This window comes from Petromyzon marinus, chromosome 39 (genome assembly GCF_048934315.1).
Source record: "Petromyzon marinus isolate PM22_M1 ecotype Great Lakes invasive population chromosome 39, UKy_Petmar_22M1.pri1.0, whole genome shotgun sequence".
Taxonomy (NCBI): Eukaryota; Metazoa; Chordata; class Hyperoartia; order Petromyzontiformes; family Petromyzontidae; genus Petromyzon; species Petromyzon marinus.
In genome coordinates this window covers 7,891,422-7,910,812 of record NC_133705.1, presented here as the reverse complement: position 1 = coordinate 7,910,812, position 19,391 = coordinate 7,891,422, and the positions used below count along the sequence as shown (strand labels likewise).

General features: G+C 45.6%; 1 protein-coding gene and 1 non-coding gene across 3 annotated transcripts; both read left to right on the top strand.

The window, feature by feature from the left end:
- Positions 1-4,889: 4,889 nt before the first annotated feature.
- LOC116950514 (G/T mismatch-specific thymine DNA glycosylase-like) lies at positions 4,890-19,063 on the top strand. Of its 2 annotated transcripts, none has more exons than XM_032968346.2 (10): positions 4,890-5,008; positions 10,817-11,070; positions 11,821-12,182; positions 12,834-12,903; positions 13,481-13,616; positions 14,420-14,502; positions 14,740-14,834; positions 15,240-15,411; positions 17,411-17,533; positions 18,649-19,063. In XM_032968346.2, the coding sequence occupies exons 2-10, from the start codon at positions 10,848-10,850 to the stop codon at positions 18,789-18,791; spliced, it is 1,407 nt and encodes a 468-aa protein (XP_032824237.1). In that variant the 5' UTR covers positions 4,890-5,008; positions 10,817-10,847; the 3' UTR covers positions 18,792-19,063. The 2 variants fall into 2 exon arrangements, with proteins under 2 accessions (XP_032824237.1, XP_032824236.1); XM_032968345.2 differs by lacking the exon at positions 4,890-5,008 and adding an exon at positions 5,010-5,343.
- On the top strand, positions 13,859-13,951 carry LOC116950588 (small nucleolar RNA U109). The gene has a single exon (XR_004404048.1). It is a non-coding gene; the product is annotated as a small nucleolar RNA U109 (small nucleolar RNA).
- Positions 19,064-19,391: the final 328 nt, after the last annotated feature.

Genomic DNA, 19,391 nt, shown 5'->3' with positions numbered 1-19,391 from the left:
TACCTTTCTCGTGCCACTCGTTCAGTCGTTGTCAGCCGCTGAGGTCGTGACGGGTCTAAATTTTAATTCCTCTTGCTCTGTTGCCCCCCCCCTCCCTCCCCCCAGTCGCATTCCCCCGTTCCGCTGTAATGTGCAGGGTGGTCCAGATTTCTTGTGACCCCCCCCCCCCCCATTTAATTATCTATAACTTAATTTATGTTTGTTTAAAGTGAGATTTATTTAAAACATAAATTAATATGCAAAGGGCACAAAATGTCAGGTGTCAATTAAGCTTGGGAATTGACGACTAAATTTGAACTTATATCTTGACTTAAAGCTTTCGTGACAGCAGGAATGCATATTCTATGAGAAGAAGATTGCTTGTGTTGCGATCGCAACGTCGTGATATTAAAAAATATATATATATATACGTGGCTCTACCGAAAGACCCATAGAATATATTTGAACATACATGTTTTGTTTATCTTCCTAGACTGGTATGCAGGCGGTCCGGGGTTCGATCCCGACCCTGACGCCTGCTGTATAATTTGGAGTTTGCGTGTCTCTCACTCTCTCATAATCATCACGGTGGCTAGGAGATGTTAACTACCTCGCCTGGTATACAGGAGGTCGTGGGTTCGATCCCGACTGACGATGCCTGCTGTATAATTTGGAGTTTGCGTGTCTCTCTCTCATCATCACGGTGGCTCGGAGATGTTAACTACCTCGCCTGGTATACAGGAGGTTGTGGGTTCGATCCCAACCCTGACGCCTAGCTGTATAATTTGGAGTTTGCAGTGTGGGTTTTTTGTCCGAGTCCTCCAATTTATACCCTCCCCATTTAGAAACATTCATTGAGATTATTTAGATAATTTTGCTGTTATTAATGTCTAAATTGTAAGACTACTTTGTTGAGCTGTCATTTGTGGCCAGGTTGCTTCTGAACAATAAGTTAATATCTCAGTGGGCTTAGCCTGGTAAGATGGGGATGGTTTAGTTTTATTTGTGTGTGTTTGGGTGAATTGTTTACCTTTCTTGTACTTTGCACTGCTATCATGTTTTTGTACAGTTTGTTGTTGTAAACGTTCTTAACCGCCCCCTACTGGACGCCTGTAAAAAAGAGCTTTATAGCTCATCGGATTCCTCCAGTATAAATACATATTCTGATGCTGATAAATTTGGGGTCACAAGACATCTAGGCAACCACGTACACTGATGCCTACTTTATTGAGGCCGGTATTGGCACTCAAAATAACGATTCATTGATTTCAGCCTCTCTGCACACGAAGCTGAATTCGCTTCCCAGACTTCTTCCGTCCTTTGGCTGCCACTCCGTGGTGAGTCTCGACCATCGCCTATTGTCCCTTCTGGCCATGACGTGCCCTGCCCAAGCACCCCCCCCCCTCGGCTTTTCTTCAACACTCAATATAATTACGTGGTGAAGTATGGCCAAATTAACCTTTATTACTCAATATAATGCCTCTCTCTCTTACGAATATTCTCTGATCCACGTGTTCCTCCTCTCATGGTTTCACATTTGTTATACGTGTAATATTATATTTGTTGGAATTTTACTTATGTTATGGCATGTTTTTTTCTGGTATCTATAAAATCGGAGTGGTGGCGCAGTGATCAGTGCACTGCACTCTGAGATAATCGATTCTGGGCCACGACTAACATCAGTAGCGCGTGGTGATATCCGAACCGGGACCTGGGCCAGCTTCAACCAATCCACACTGAACAATCGTGGTGAAGTATGGCCAAATTAACCCTAACCCCCCCACACACACACATCGTGGGGTGGTCCTCATCCAGCAGTGGCTTGACAACGAGCTGCACTGGATGTTGTGTCACTGATCAAACACTCGCGTGTAGCCACGTGCTGACGTCTGTGTGCCAACTCTAGCGTGCCGGTGGCGGGGTGGGGGTGCTAAATGATCTATGAGCCAGTTTCATAGTTTAATTTATTTGGTATAGCCCTTGCTGTACATATTAACAACACACACACACACACCTCAACACATTAGCCATAACACTGTGACGTTTCGTGCAATGGCCCTTCTTCAGAGGCCATCAAAGAATAGTAGTGTTCATCATTGGAAACCTCATTTGCCAGTAACAAAATATGATCATTGTTTTTTTACCCTTTTATCTGGCAACAAAAGGACAGTGCCACATACATTATCAGAGTTGTTGTTTTTAGTTTGCGTTCCGACCACAGGTATTGTGGTCAATGTAAACATGACTCCTTGTAAAAAAAGGTGTCAGTTTTGTTGCCAGATAAAAGGGTAAATTTTTTTATTATATTTTGTTACTGGCAAATGAGGTTTCCAATGGTGTATATGCTTACCCTGAGCTCTCATACTCTGGTGGTGCATTGTCTTTGAGTTGTGCGCCTTTTGGCGTCTTCTGGTCCAACACCATGTGAGACGAGGCTCTAAAGAAAGCTGTCTCGGGTGTGGACCAATCAATTTCAAGGACAGTGCCACATACATTATCAGAGTTGTTGATGTTTTGTTTGCGTTCCGTCCGCAGGTATTGTGGTCAATGTAAACATGACTCCTTGTAAAAAAAAGGTGTCAGTTTTGTTGCCAGAGTAGTGTTCATGTTAAGACGGTAATATTGATGAACGTGTTGACTAACGTCTCTACTCGGAAATCCCCACCGCCAACGCGGCAACAGCTTTAACACGCGGGATTTCGTGACCAACATGATTAATAATTAATACAGCATGTATATCTCATTTATATGACCCCCAAAAAGAAAATATGACAAAAAATAATACGTGTTTTAATATGAGAGAGCGCCCCGAGGTGCAGGTAGGGCTAAAGCTTGAGAGAGATCGTGTTCTTGCCCGAAAGGCTGCGTTTAATTGCTACTATGTCAACATACAAGTACTTTGGGACCGTCCATAAATGACGTCACGCGATTTTGAACGATTTTTGACCCCCCCCCCCATCGTCACACGGCGTCACAAAAAGTCAGACCCCCCCTCAAATATGACGTCACAAAGCCCTGCCACCCCCCCCCCCCCCAAAGAAAAAATCAAACATGGTTCAAATTGCTTTAAACTATTGTCATTGTAGTGCGTATTTAATGTGGCGCTGCACTCTGATGTTGTAGGTGAAACTATTTAAAACTATATTTAATTAAGTAGAACGTGTTGTCTATATTTATGTAAAGTTGCGCATTTTGATGTGACGTCACATTTCTCAAACCCCCCCTTCGTCACACATGGTCACAAATGTCTGACCCCCCCTATGTACGTGACGTTATTTATGGACGGCCCCTTACACGTGTGACGAGGTATACATTTTTTTATTATTTTAGTTCAAAAACAGCCTCTCGAAAAGTTGCCCTATTTCGGGTCATCCCCTAGGGGGCCGTCCATAAATGACGTCACGCACCTAGGGGTGGGAGGGGGTCAGACATTTGTGACGATGTGTGACGAGGGGGGGGGGGTGAGAAATGTGACGTCACATCAAAATGCGAAACTTTAAACAAATATAGACAACACGTTTTACTTAATAAATGTTTTCTCCTACAACATCAGAGTGCAGTCCAACGTTAAATACGCACTACAATGACAATAGTTTAAAGCGATTTGAAGCATGTTTTATTTGGGGGGGGGGGGGGGGGGCAGAGCTTTGTGACGTCACAATGAATGAATGATCGTCTAATCTAGGCACGCTTCGTCGTCGATTTTCACTTTCGGTCGGTTTGTCAATTCCACTGCTGGTCGAGGGGTATCTTCACGCCGCTTCATAGCTCATCGGATTCCTCCGGGTTACGTAACGATCTGACGCGGGGTTGTTTGACCATACTTCACCACGCTGGTCGTCAGGTGCTGGTTTTGTAGGAAAGGGGTTCGGTCAATTGACTCGCAACTGTGAGCCGTGGCCAGAGAATCGAATTCAGTTCGGCTGGTTTGTGCACGGTGCGGTCAATTTTATAACCAACATTCACAATGAAACATTAATATAGCACAACGTTAACTGTAGAAATAGCGAAACGATCACGTGTTCATGGATCGGTTGCAACGACAAAAAAACCCACTTGGAGTGTCACAAATTCTCTCAGCTAACATTTAAATCAGTGTTTAAGAGATATGCATACCTATCAACCCGTTATCAGTGCCCTACCATATTACAAACTCAGATCTTATTGGTCACCCCGTGACCTTATAAATGTCGACGTTCATCCTACAAAGGCCCATCACAAGAGAGAAACACAGACAAATTATGTTTTTTTGTGGCCGTAATGAAACGGCTATGCATCGTATGGACCTGAAAACTCAATTGCCCTGTAGGAGAATACAGGAAAAACCACGGTATGGCTATGTTCACTTAAGATGTGTTTTTAAAATGAAATTGGCGACCAATCTCTTGGTGAGTTTTCACGATTTAAACCAAAAACTGTCAATCAACCCCCAGCCCCCCATGCAAGATGGCGCTGAGTTTTACACATCGATGTGACGTCATGTCCTTTCAAAATCATCGCCTTCCAAAATGGTGGAGTCCGTCTGTGGGAAGGCGGTGATGACGTCACCATTGGTTCGCTCCCTCCCCTCCACTGCGAAGTTGAGGGGGGGAGGAGTTGCGCTTATCAGACCCCCCCCCTTCTCTTGCAATGTGCCCAACGCCCATTGGTCGAGAGGCGCGTGCCTGTCCCGTCGGGGGCTGGGCTATTACGGAGGTGGGGCAGAGCGAGGCGGGGCGAGTTGGTGGCGGGGGGCGGGGTTACTGACATGGGTACGGAGCTGTTCCGACAAGAGGGCGGGATTAGATGGCTAAAAGGGGCGGGGGTTACGCGATCAGAGGGCGGAGTTATTGATAAAGAGGGCGGGGGCCGTCTGTAAAGGGAGGCGGAGTTACTTGGGGGAAAGGGGGCGGTAACGAAGGCGTGTCCACAATTTGCCGGCATCGTCCGTTCTTTTGTTGGAGGAAGTCCCTGGGCCTTTTGCGAGCAGCAGTTTTATTCGTGTCCCCTCTCTGACACAAAGGGTACAAGGCTCCGTCCGCGCCCGTGTGTGGGTATCTCTCTTAAGCCGCTACAGTCTTGCTGCAACAACCACTCCAGCGGTCGCCGTGCAATTTACTCGGCCCGCCGGTGCCTTGCTTAAATCTTCGGCTGCTATATCGCTTTGGTGTGTTGGCTCATCTCTTCGGGGCCTATATAAGAGACGGAACAGTGCCCCCCCCCCTCTCCCTTCAGCTCGCTATTGAATGCTTGCCGGGGTTTCTTGCTCGACTCCTCTCACCCCGTGTCCTCTTCGCCTCTGCTGCTGCTCCTGCTTCTACTGAACTCTGCGACAATGGACGCTGTGCTACCTGCGGGTAGCGAGGCCCCCCCTGCCTTTGGCTGGTGAGAGATGGCGTCCGTGTGGTTTGTGTTGGCCGCAACAACGAGTTGAGTTGTTGCGGTGAGTGGAGGTGGGCACACGGTCTGCAGGTGGTACATTCGGTTGAGCGCGTACAACCACCTGGGTTAATCCACTGCTGGATTGTGGCCCTCTCTTTCACCCACGACACGCCACGTGGATCGTAGGATTTGTGTTTGTATGAACCCATACTTCACCGCGCTTGTCAATGTTTAATGATTAGCACTGTTCGTATATTTGCACGTTTGTAGAAGCCACTTTTGGCAATCCATCGCGAGACGAGGACCTTTCCTCCCTACGTTGTTTAGGATTATTTTAATTCGACCATACTTCACCGGGCTGGTTCGTGTGAGGGTTGAGGCATAGACGTGGCAGCATAGAAAGTACTGTACAACAACGGGTGTGTTGCTGGACTGCCAACAACGTAGCACCAGAGCTGCCTAATTATTTCGATGCGAAACCGATGGTTGGTTAATTCCACGTTAACGTGACGGGAGCCGGTCCATCCATTGGGCCGACGATTTTTGAGCAATGAAATGGGTAATTATTTTTAATGATTTATAGCAATGTGTTTCGTTTTAACATAGGTTGCGGTACTCTATTTTTTAACTATTGGAAATGGGTGTAGTAGTTAATTTATCGAACCCCTAAGATGACGTTGATACTTTAACTGCATTTAAATTGTCGCGTTGTGCTACTTATGTTATCGCCCCCCCCCCCCTTGATAATGTATTACATACTAATATAATGTATTCTGATCAAAAGTAAAGATTATCATTAAGCACTATCAATGTTGTACCGCCCTGAAGATTGACGTTTTGGTGCCATCACTGTTTTACCAAGTTTAGTACAGTACTCTTGAAGTAGTGCTCTATTTACCTCCTCCTGAGACTACGATCGTTAACAATTGTAACGCAAAGTGAGGAATTGTTTAGGGACAATGTGTCCCCCTTCTTTTTAAAATACAGTAGTCCAGTGTGAGTTTAAAAAAAACGTGACGTTGCAACAACCAAAAAAACACCACAGTTCAACCCTCAAAGTATAACAACACAGCACCACCGTTTCATGACAGCGTGGTCTTTGGGGGTGCTCGGTTAACAGAAGAATTTCGCTTCTGCGTTTGACCGAGGACTCTTTGTGGTAGTAGTTTTTAAATCCTTCTGGGTTCTTTCGGTAAAGTCACGTAGAATGGAGATACAATAATAATAACAATAAAATTCCCACTTATTATTTTTATTGTTTAATCTCCATTCTACGTGACTTTACCGAAAGAACCCAGAAGATGAATTCCCTGCAGTCACGAAAGCTTTAAATCGAAATTTAGTTTTTAAATGTACATAGTGACGTGGTGGGCCCCTCCATTGTCGCCCCGCCCCCATTGTCGTTTAAATCCACGACCGTTGGTGACGTCACGCGCGCCATGTGGGCCTCGCTTGGCCGTGCCAAGAGGCAGGAAGGGGCCTTCCGACCATGCCGATTATAAACTTAAACTCCTACCCCCCCACCTGAGCTATGTAGCTCTTAAATTTCGATTGAAAGCTTTCGTGACTGCAAGAATTCATCTTCTTTCGGTAAAGTCATGTAGAATGAGAATAAAATAATAAATTGATCAAATAGAATAACACAATAAAATTCTCACGACGTTTCGGTCACAACACAAGCGGCCTTCATCAGGTGAAGGTACGAGACTGTCTGGAGGACAGACGAGACTGGAGGACAGTCTCGTCTCTTCACCTGATGAAGGCCGCTTGTGTTGTGACCGAAACGTCGTGAGAATATTGTGTTATTTTATCAATGTATTATGTAGCTCTTTTTCAGAAGCGACCTGGTTATCGCAGGTCGCTTCTGAAAACGTAGATGGCTTATCACGTGAAATTTGTTGTTATAGCAGCCGAATGTTCGATCTAAATGTGGAGGGAGGGGGGAAGCTGATGACCCGGAGCAAAAATCCACGCGACCACGAGGAGAACATGCTAATTACAATGCAGATTATATTGCGATTACGAATTACACTGCCCATTGTCAATTACGTCCTCCCCAACGTTCGGACGTTGAACTGGTTTTAGTGGAATTAAGAGACTCAAGTTGGTTGGACTGGATAAATAGCCAATAGGGTGCGTAGTAACAGTTGCGGCTTTACATTGCGATGGCCAATTACGCATTGAAAATTATAAAAGATCTGGCCGTTTAACTGGTTTAGTAAAAACCATGTAGCTGAACTGGCTTGGTGAAGCAAGAACCAGCCTCTCTTCACTCTGAACATGTATAGCAGCTTTTTTTCAGCTGGGATTACAATTACGGTACATTGTGATTAAGAATTACAATGACGGCAGCGTTGTTAGCTGGGATTGTCCATTACATTGTGATTATCACCTACACAATTGGAATTGAAAATGACTCCCAACAGTGGCTGTTGAACTGGTTTAGTCAAATCAAGTGGTTTATCTGGCTTAGTAAAAGTCTAGTTCACTACCATTGCAGCAACATGAGCTCGGATTACAATTACATTCTGATGGCAGCGAGAGCTGGATCAGATCAGTAACATTTGAGCGAGGTTTGCCCGCTTAAAATAAATGCGGGTTGACATTTGTATCGGGCTCTCTAGGCTTATGCATCTGAAAACACGACTCTATTTTCCGTTTAAGTGGATGTGAATGACACGTGAGCTTATTCATCATTATATTACTCATACCACTCCGTTGTAGATTAGTCGCCTCTCACACCACGTTTTGTTCTTTGATGTGGAAATTTACTGCACAGTGTTTATACCTAACGACCCAATTCCACGTGGCGGAGAACTTAACCGACTTGGTTTAACCAATTTGACCATTGGAAACTAGGTTAAACTATTTCCCAAATACTTGCCAATTTGAAACCATCTCAAGGAAGTACTGCAGTTTAAAGGGTTTTCATTCCGGTTGTACCGAACCAGTGCGGTTAAGTTAAAATTTGCCACTTTTTTAAATTTGTACGTTGCAGGCATTGTAATGGGTTCAAGTCTTTCTGGAGCTACCATTCACCGAAGCGTTAACTTGGCGATTGTTGAAAAGCAACTCTGAATCGTGACAATTGGGGTTGGGGAGGCCATCATTATTTGTCATGACGACAATGATCGCGAATGTAAGACTTTTCTTTCGGTTAACGAATCGTTGCATCCCTCGTAATTAATTATATTCCATGTACGTGTAGAAGCCGTGGGGGCATTTGAAGGGAGCGGGTGCCAGATGGCTCTCCATGTGACAAACATAACTTCTGAATGCCCCTGCCATCTCCTGCCCCCCCCCCCACTGCCCCCTGAGCTAATTAATATTGATTAGAGCGCCTCTCATTATGTAACCCTCGGGGGCGGGGCATGGTGCTGATTCATTCATTGACTAAAATCGATTCTTCCATTCGACGTACATGCATAGAATTACTCTGGTTCTTTCGGTAAATTAAATAATAGAGAACGACGTTTCGATTGCAACACAAGCAACTGTCATCAGGTACAACTAAATTTGAGATAATTGTTCCATGAGAAACATTTTTTAAAGATGTCTGCACATATAAATATTAATTTACGTAATATGCCCTTCAATCAAATTGCCTTCAATGTCGCCCGATCTTGTTGCATCGAGCAAGCCGAGCAGTGATGAGTCTGGTTAGTACTTGGATTGGGTGACCGCCAGGACTTTCCAGGTGTTGTGGGAATACAGCAACGAGGTGTCTAGGAAATGGTGTTGCTTGAGTGTCTCTACCCCAACTCCCCTCCTCGCTTGCATGGTGGGTTTTCTCTGGCTTCCTCCCACATGCAGCCTTATTAATTGTATTTGACACGTACAGCCACACACATTAAGTAGAGATTTTCATGAAGTTCGCTAAGAACTAAAATCTAACTCGTGTAAGTGAATTGGTCAACCACCCGCTGGAGCACCATCAAAGAGCCTTGAGGCTCAGAAGGACTTTCATGTACGAGTACCGTGCATGCGGGCTATATGCGGGAAAATACGGCAATTAACATGTACATTTGGCGCAATATTAGGTCATAGAATGACCGAGATGGAGCAAACAAGACGCACAACATACAAGACTAACAATACAAATGAGATGCCATAAATGGGACGAAAATTTTGATTTTCAAATTACGACCCTCGAATGGTGGCAATTCGTATTAATCGCCATGCATTGCTGAATCCTTTCCATCCTAAGCAACCAGAGTCCATTCATTAATATTCGTGATGTGTGCCGTTATGCCACAAATTATATTCTTCCTCATTAAAATTAATGCCTTAGACACATCCAAAGATATTGCATCAAATTACTAAGCATGTGGTGTCAATGGTTGCATCCTTGACTAGAAGCCAAAATGAAGTAACCGCATGATAGAGGCAGTGTCGTGGATAGTTTACCGCACTGAGCCTGCCGATTTAAGTTTGATTCCCAGCCATGGCTAACATCAGCAATGAGTGATATTTGAACTGATCCTATGCTTCCTTCCCACCTTTCCCAACACACATTGACCAGTGTGAAATATGGTCAAACCTCATTGAAAAATTGCTATGGGGAGGCCTTTCTCTAGCAGATTGACAGGACAGTAGATTTTGTGTTCGTATATATGATCGACGTCCTACATGGAGAAAATACTGCATATTTCAAACATAAGTGGACTCAACCATCGATGAAGCCATGCACTTATTGTCATACGAATCCAAATTCCAAATTGCTGACTTACATTTAACAAGCCACTTATTCCGAAGTTCTGTGCACGTCTCCTTAATCGCGTTCTCTCCTTTAGCTGCCACTATCGTTGGTCTCGGCTGCTGGCCATCCCTTAACGATGTTCCCTGCCCAAGTCCGCCTGCTTTTCTTATCTGTCGATAAGCGTACGTTCGCCAATCAAATTTTTTCGGTGTAATTCCTCCAGTTTGCCTCTCCATGCTTATTTGTGCTTTCAATTTTTGCTCCATTTCTTTAGTCTGTTTCCCTGTTTCCAATACGAACCTTAGGTAATTTACACCGATTAAAAACGAAACTGTGCATTTGCTCTCTGTTTTCGGATTGTGCCGTATATGTGGCATGTCCACTGTTTCATGCCACGTGCAGGGAGTCATCTTCTTGGTTCTTTCGGTAGAGTCACGTAGAATGGAAATAAAATAATAAAAATAAAGCAATAAAATAAAAAATGTTTTATTTTTATTATTTTATTTCCATTCTACGTGACTTTACCGAAAGAACCAAGCAGATGAATCCCTGCAGTCACGAAAGCTTTAAATCGAAATGTGCAGGGAGCTTCAGTCAGAAGCAATAAGCTCTGTTCCTCAACAAGCTCCCAGCAGGTGGAGCGAAACGTTGGACACATGCCGATTAATCGCACGGTACAACCCAAAAACACATTGGAGCTACGCGCGGCACAAATGCGAACACCTACGCGGTAAATAAGCACGCTTTGCTCATGCATTTTTTGTACTGCTCCCACAGGCTAAACGCAGCGGACCCGCAGGTGTTGCAGATGCAGTACCAGCGACTGCTGGCGGCCGGCATGAGCCATCACGCCGCTGGCTCCCTCGTGTGGAGCGGCCAGCACTCGCCGGAGTCTCCGCACGGAGAAGACCAACCAGCGCACCAACCGGCTTACACGCAACTACAGAACGCGCAGCCGGCGCATTGCCCGGACTTTGCCGGGCGGCCACAAGCCGAAGGCACCCTTCCCGAGCCGGCCAACCCCGTTCCTGGTGAGGCCTTGCCATGTGACTTCGACTAAGAGGGCGCTTGATGAGACGATAACGGGTACAGTTTTTATTCGTAACATGCAGTGCAGGTCGTGGGGGTTGATCTTGCTTCGCCACGCTGAACAGGGTAGGTAGGTTAAGGTGCAGAGCCTAAATGGAGCATAGTACAGCACAAGAATACATTTTGTTGCACGACTTACAGCACAGCCCCGCAGCAGCCTACAACACCTGTTTTGTGCTTGACAGTCACTCCCACCACTGTTCATTTTCCTGTATTTGACAAAATTAGGGTCATTCACTGATTTCGTCATAGGCATTTCATGCAATAATATTATACACAGGTGATGGATCATTGCTGGTGGTGATTATTATTCATGGATTAGCTTACACATGGACCAACCAATTTGTGACCTTTTTCCAACATTGCAGGGGATCGCAGATGCAAGTTCAGATCCATTCTAATACTTTCTTTGCAGTCAACAACACCGTCTCATCTACTGCAGAGATGGAGTGGTGAAATTAGTTTGTATAGCTGCTTGTAGGATTTTTTTGCATCTTAGGAATGGGATAAATGTTGACGGTTTGGCGAGGTCTTCATCTAGCAGTGGATTTGTCATGGATGATGGCAATTCATGATCTAACATCGGTGTTCCCCAATTTAATGTAAATGCCACCTGCTGACGATAATTCATCATCGACGTCCCCTCGCGTGTGCCTTTCTTTAGCCGATGATTATGATGTTTTTGGTGTCAGTTGGCAGAGGACGCAAGAGGGCGGCTCCAAAGGAACCAAAAGCACCAAAGCCTCCGAAGGCGCCCAAGGAACCTAAACCCCCAAAGCCACCCAAGGAGCCCAAAGCACCAAAGCCCCCCAAGGAGCCCAAGCCCCCCAAGGAGCCCAAGCCCCCCAAGGAGCCCAAGCCCCCCAAGGAGCCGAAGCCGCCCAAGGAGAAGGGACGCCCAGGGAGGAAACCTGGCAGCGGCAAGCAGGAGAAGATCACGGACTCGTTTCAGAAGGTGAAGCGGAAGGTGGATCGATTCAACGGTGTCACGGAGGCGGAGCTACTGCTGAAGACTCTGCCAGACATCCTCACCTTCAACCTCGACATTGTCATTGTGAGAATTCCCACAAGTTCACTTCCTTGTGCTTCACAACAATCGTAGTCAGCGCTCACCACCCACCACCCTTTTCGGGCATTGAAGGTTAAATGTGGCAAAGCATTAAATCGTTATTTTACACCACTTTTCAACTGGCACATTGTAGCCATGCCAAGTTAGGCCGCTGGTGGACAGGATGTGCCATGTCTTTTTTCCCAATGCGGAAGCCAAGCTTGTGCTGCTGACATGAGTTGAGACACGTGTGGGTGACGTGTCCTCGGTGTACTGGCTGCTGTTGTCACGCTAATTATACGAGTCATTAAGTCTCACCCTGGTCTGGGCCCTGCTTTGCTCCAAACCGGATGCATATTAGCCAGTGTGTCACGGCTCGGCCCCGCCAAATAGCCATGCTGTCTCAGCTCAGATGTGGCAGTGAAGAGGTATCAGGGGACACGGATGCATGGTAGATGTGGGGAAACTGATTGTTAATTCAATAGAGGATTTTGTGGCACTAAAAAAAATTGGTTAGATTATGCAAAAATGTTATTGAAGTTTCACTGTATTACAAAAGTAGGGAGTTAGGAAGGTTTGCATACGTGATAGCATACATGATCCCTGTGTGTTTTGTATGAATACAATGATGATGATGGTTGCTGCTTTTCTCTCTAGATTGGCATCAACCCTGGCCTGATGGCAGCCTATAAGGGGCATCACTACCCTGGACCAGGAAACCATTTCTGTAAGGACCGACCATTCACAACGCCAGCAACAAAACTACTTAATGTCTTTTGTTGTTGTTAAGCTCATTATTATGTGAATTGCTGTAATTGACGAAAAATACGTATTTCTAGCTTTGGTAAAATAGAAATGCCCTTAATTTATCCATAAAAGACAAACTGAGTCTTGAATCACAGGCGTGCCCTGAGATATATGGATAATGAACTGAATGAGTGTTTGGCTTGTGGGAGAAAATGGGAGCACCCAGAAATCCCACGTGTGAGTAATATTTGAAGATCCGCAGTTTTATTTAACCCACCTTGCAGGCCAAGCCTGAAGTACCTGGTATTCCCTGCTAGATTCCCATCCAAGTACAAACTGGGCTCAACTTCAGAGTTTTTTAGAGTTATGCTCTATTTTAGCCTTACTCTGGAATCTATGGGTTATGTAAAATCCCCTAATAATATAATAGGCATACTAACATAGATATAAACTCATCCCTAGTGTCTACCTATTTTCTTGCGCATCTGCTGTTTCTCCACAAGATCTTCCCAAGTTTGTTGTAGACCTAATTTACCATATCCTGTCTTTCTTTCTAGGGAAGTGCCTATTCCTGTCTGGACTCACAGACCAGCTTCTCAACCATCTCGATGACAAGTCTCTGCCAGAAAAATATGGCATTGGATTCACCAACATGGTGGAGCGGACCACGCCAGGCAGCAAAGATCTCAAAAGGTACGAGGCCCTGTTGCCCGCTTGCTCTGTGATTGATATCCGCTTCAGCGGGTCGTCCTCCCAACACGGCTGCTGCACCGAGAGAGCTGATTGGTTATTTCGTCTCGTGACGTGATGCCGATGGCACAATCTGGTGCTGACATTGAGATAAAAAAAAATTGCACGTATGGTCACTGGGTCTGTAAAACGGTCCACGTCCACCAGTACAACATCGAAAGCCGCCTCTCCGGCCAGTGGGAGGTGAGCGTGTTGTGACGTGCCATAGTAATTTGGGAAGCAACAGGGCCCTTGGCTTTGCAGCACAGGCCAAGTGGTAGTATACACTTCCCACAATACCAGTGAACTGTCACCCGCCATAGCTCACCGAACTGAAGACAATCTGTGTTGCGTTGTATCGATTATAATCGAATGTTACGCATGGTAGGTAGCCTTGTGTCGAATAGCAGAACTGATGCTGTTTACTAGATATGCGCTGCATATATAGTGTTCTTGTGATAAAACTGACATTCACCTGCATGTGTTTGCTGTGTCGTCTGAAGACCAGGAATTTCAGTGGTGGATCTTGCAGCTTGCCCCCCTGGGTTTTAAATTTACTGTTTTATTCGAATGAAAACGAGCAACTGTACGCCATTCTGGCCACAACATTACTCTTGTGTGCTGTGTAGACCTTCATAGGTCTCCCAAACATCACATTCTCCAACGAGCTATGTAAACTATATGGGGATCTTTGTCTAATTTGTGTGTATCTACTTTATAGAAAATGTGTCCCTGTGTGTGTGTATGTGTGCGTGTTTTGATTTCAGTAAGGAGATCAGGGAAGGAGGGAAGATTCTTTTGCAGAAGTTGCAGAAGTTCAAGCCGACTATCGCAGTCTTCAACGGCAAATGTAAGCGTCTGAAACTTCACCGGTGTGTAAAAAAAACACGCTCGTGTGACTCATGTTTATTTTGTTTAACCAGGTGGCAACTCCAAGAGACCAGGATTAATTTGCAGAAGTGACCCTTGATCACTAAAAAAAGACTTGTGTTGTACGAGTGAAGTTATTTTTTTACATTGCACGTGCATCAAATGTGAGTGCCACAAGATCATTATAAAATTGAGTTGATATTCTTGTTCTCCTCAGGCATTTTTGAAATTTTCTTCAAGGAAGTTTTTGGAGAGAAGATAAAAAATTTCCAGTTTGGTGAGCAACCAAACAAGATCCCTGAAACGGACATTGTGAGTTTGTGATCAGTTTATTTTGTTTGTCACGAGTGTATTACATGAGGGCAAGCGGACGCTGCTGCTACAGTTACTGTTCTGAGCTGTTCCTCAGCTCCGAAGTAGTTCATGCTAGGCTTTGATAAACCCACATGGCAACATTGCTTCCCTACTGGCAGACTATACCCGTCCGTGAATCATTGCGCCTTCAGATGAGCCTTGCGCTATAAGAAAGCTGTGAATACCGAACGTACTAATAGTTAAAATCGTTATTTTACGGGCTGTGCAACGTACACAACTGCTGAGAAATGGGATCTGCCCATCGAGGAACGTTGTAAAACCCACCGCGTGTGTGCATGCGCGTGTCTATCTCCGTGTGTGCATGTGTCTATCTGTCCGTGTGTTCCTCCGTCATGACGGCAGATCGTGTACGTGATGCCCTCGTCCAGCGCTCGCTGTGCCCAGTTCCCGCGCGCCCAGGACAAGGTTCACTTCTACATCAAGATGAAGGAGCTGAGGAACAGCACGAAGGGCGTCACACCCAATGAAGAGATCCAGGAGACGGAGTATACCTTCGACCTGCACAAGGCTAAAGGTGGTGCCCTTCTCCAGCTATGGCTTCCTGGGGTGATACAAGTATTTGGAAGCTGTGGTTTAGAAAAAAATAATTTAATATTTATTGTTGTTAAAAGGACCCTTTTTAGAAGTGGGTAGATTGCTGCCGTGGTGTAATGGTTCGCACATTGGACTTTAAAATCCAGAGGTCATCACGATCTATAGTCAGATAGCCCCGTAGGTGTCCACTGCACATTTCGTAATTAATTTTTCCACTTTCACCTGTCTTGTGCCAGAATAGTCCCCTGACTTACGACGGTCCCCGACTTACGATATTTCGATCTTACGATGGCGATACGACAAAATTGTAAAATATTTTAAATTTCGCGTGGCAGGCAAACGCAGCAGCGTACGAGGTACGATACTGTGCGTTGGGACGCTGCTGGGATGTAAGCGTCTCCCGCCTTGTGTGGTGATGCCTCACTCTCACCAGCGCTCGGGTTATCACAATACGATACGTTCAATGCATGTTGAAAGTTTTTTTTTTATATAGCAGATAGGATTGCTTCCTGAAAAAACTTTCTATTAAACTGCAGTTCATATAGGTAGGCTAAGATTTTACCTTGTTTTTTTACTTTACATTTTTTCTGTGCAATACAGTATTGTAATTAATAACTACATACAGTATATAGTTTCTACAGTACGGTACTGTAAATTGCTCTGTTTTGCTAAATTATCACCATTCTTTAAGACTCCTGGGTAGGCTAGGCCATCTTCGACTTACGATATTTTCGACTTACGATGGGGTCGTCGGAACGCATCTCCATCGTAAGTAGAGGACTACCTGTATGCGCAAGTAGTCCACATCTTTCTGGCACCAATCCCCCATAGTCGTCATTCTCTGTTGGGTCTTTCTCTCTTTTTAGTTCCTTCCATTTTTCAGAACAACACACTTTTAATTTCGATGTAGCTGGTTCAATCTCCTGGCTTGGAAGTTGAAACAATGGTGCAAGTATTTCAAATCCCAACCCTCCACCACGTTTATCCGATCAGCAGGGTGCGTGTGGTGGGGTAAAGTGCGGGTATTCAAATGTCTTGTACTATGCCTGACCAATGTGGAAGAGTAGGCCAAAATATCCTCGAGAGGCTGCCTGGTTCCCTATATTCAAGACCCTTCTGCCAGCAGTGGTGTAAACAAGGGAGTTGCAGAAAGCAGTGCAGCAACATCCATTGCTGTACCATACGTCTAAGCTCTGCCTTCAACCAACAGTGCCCTGCATTCATAATAAAGGTTGTTGGGTTAGATCGCGTTATTTATAAATGTGTCGTAACCCTCCACCACCCGGATTACTAACGTAGCATATAATCACAATAACACACATTACAACTGATTACTAATCAACAACTCATTACTGATCATAACCATTGACTGATTACCAATCGATTATATAATTACAATACCCCCCCCTCCGCCTAAAATCGCTGCACCTGAATACGTTAAATGATGACGTCACCCTGCTGCTCTATTTAAGACCGGGAGCAAGTGAGGGCTTTACCATTCTGGCGACTTGCCCGATGAAGCTGGATGTAATTACCAGCGAAACGTCGTACTAAAATTTTAAATGAAGTTGATTCACTCTTCAACACACCGGTGGGCTAAAGTAGTGAATTATTTGTCTTTTTGTCAATGTGACACATTTTTTACTGTTTGGCCGTGTCGGGTGGTGGAGGGTTACGACACATTTATAAATAACGCGATCTAACCCAAAAACCTTTATTATGAATAATATTGGTCGCGAAAGCCTACGTGTTAAAAAGGTGCCCTGCATGGTGACGTATCTTTAAATAACCCTCGCTACTCGCACTGTGTCGATCCAGCAGTAGATTGATAAAGGGCTGAACGTGTACATGTATGTACATGCAAAAGAGGTGTGTACTGACTTCCTTGGTTCGGCCTTGTGGCTCGCCTTTCACCGAGCTGGGTAGCATTTCACTAATGGGGGCCTGATGACGAACATTTTATGCCTGTGTGTTTGCAGAGGATGCCAAGTTGATGGCCATCAAGGAGGAGAAGCACGACCCAGGATACGACGCGGCTTACGGGGGAGCACCTAACGAGTCGGAACAGAGCACGTCCTGCAACTACGCTCAGCTTCAGCCAGGTACCACGAATGGCGCTCCATTAGTCGCCGAGCGAGCCGTGTGATCCACCACTTCATATTGCCATGTTAAATATACACGGACAAGGGATGAACAGTGGCGCAGTGGGTTAGTGCACCGCGCTATTAGCTTGGCGGCCATGACTTCGATTCATTGCCATGACTGATGTCGGCAGCGAGTAATATTTGGATTGATCCTGTGTGGATCCAGCGGTGGATTGACAAGGCTGATAATGTGCATGTAACGGCATGCGCAAAAGAGGTTCACACCTGGACAAAGCCACAGTGACCAGCACGGTGAGGTGTGTGTGGTCGAACAAACCTCAAGAACCAACACGGTCTGGAGTGGATTGACACTGCGTGCTGCAGCTTCTCCAATGCAGAGGGTTACATTGAAAGCACTGGTGTTGCTTCGAGGGAAAATTGCCCTCTTGCAAATCTGCCACGTTGCTCAAAGCGGCTACCCAACACTTGGAGAGACAAACCTGGGCACAAAGGACTCTATGCAATTACGTAAACGTATTTTGCCCTGCCAGCTGTCGGCCTCCTTACTATTTTTTACTACTATAATGAGCCAAGAATGTCTGTCCTGCGCGTGACGTCACTCCACGTCGGCCAGCCCACCTCATTAATACTCATGAACATGTGATGTCCTCCACATGGACCCCCTCATTAATAATCATGAACGGGTGACGGCACTCCACGGGGGGGGGGTGGGGCGAGGCACCTCCTTCCCCCTCCTTGGCGTCAACTTGCAACCCTCACTACAAAGGCAGAACCCTCACATCACGCGATCTCCGTAACGCTGTTGAGACATAGAAGTAAAAAGGACGCCATGATGAACAAGGGATTATAACCTTCAAATGAAATAGGTCTCTGTCACCGCGGCCTTACAAATTGCACACGAATTGATGCAATGTATATCACGTCGCGGTCTGCTTTTCGCTTGCAAGTTTAAGATTTACTGAAATACACCCGTCCTTGGACGGGAAAAAGGCTAGTAGTGACAATAGTTCCGAAGACATGCTTGGAGGGAAAGCATTGCTCAATCCACGTGTATGTGTGATTATTTTTGTTGTCCCAACTTTATTTTTTGTTTTTTTTTCCCCCGTTTACAGCGGACATCTCCATGGACTCTCCTCAACAAATGCAGGACGATTGCCCGGGTGGCGGCTGGATAATCCCGCAGTTCGAGGGGCAGGGCATGGACGTGCCCGGGCTCCCGCCTGCCCCGCAAGCCACCCCCCAGAACCCAGTTTGACTCCCGCTAATCCAGGTTACTACTGCGGCTGCCTGCGTAGTGACCAAACTCGCCGCAGAGGGGTGGGGAAGGGTTGGAGGAGGGTGGTGGGGTGATTGGAGGGGGGGGGGGCCCGTGTTCTAAATGTTTTGTCGATTGAAAGAGGCTGCGACGTTCACCTGCAGCATAAACATTTCCATGCTCTCCCTACTGCTCGGGCCTTGGCTTCATCGACGAGCGCATGGAGGAGGGGGAAGTGCTGCATCTTCCTTCCTGGAGAGGGGGGCTGTTACGGGTGCTATTGTTTTTACCCCCCTTCAAACCCTCCGCAGGTTCACGTGAAATGTTACCGAGCAACTTTTATTATTATTTTTATTGATCGCGACTGAGTAGATGTTTTAGCATGTGAGGAAATTACCATTGTTTACAGGCGTCAAACAAACAAAAAACTATCTTAAACTACCGGTTGGGTTTTCGCGGTTGTGTGCTGTATAGCTTTCCAATGTTTTTCCATTTCCTGAATAATCTCCCAGTACGCGCGAGTGAAACATCGGATGTCGTGCCTAACAAACACGCATTACAACATGAAAACACACTGGAGAGCTTAACTTATTTTGAAAT

What these genes read in the sequence shown, in the direction of transcription:
- LOC116950514 (XM_032968345.2), top strand. Translation starts at nt 5,294, where the DNA reads ATGGACGCTGTGCTACCTGCGGGTAGCGAGGCCCCCCCTGCCTTTGGC. An exon ending in TCAACCTCGACATTGTCATT is followed by an intron (nt 12,183 to 12,833) that starts GTGAGAATTCCC and finishes TTTTCTCTCTAG; the next exon opens with ATTGGCATCAACCCTGGCCT. An exon ending in CGACCTGCACAAGGCTAAAG is followed by an intron (nt 15,412 to 17,410) that starts GTGGTGCCCTTC and finishes GTGTGTTTGCAG; the next exon opens with AGGATGCCAAGTTGATGGCC.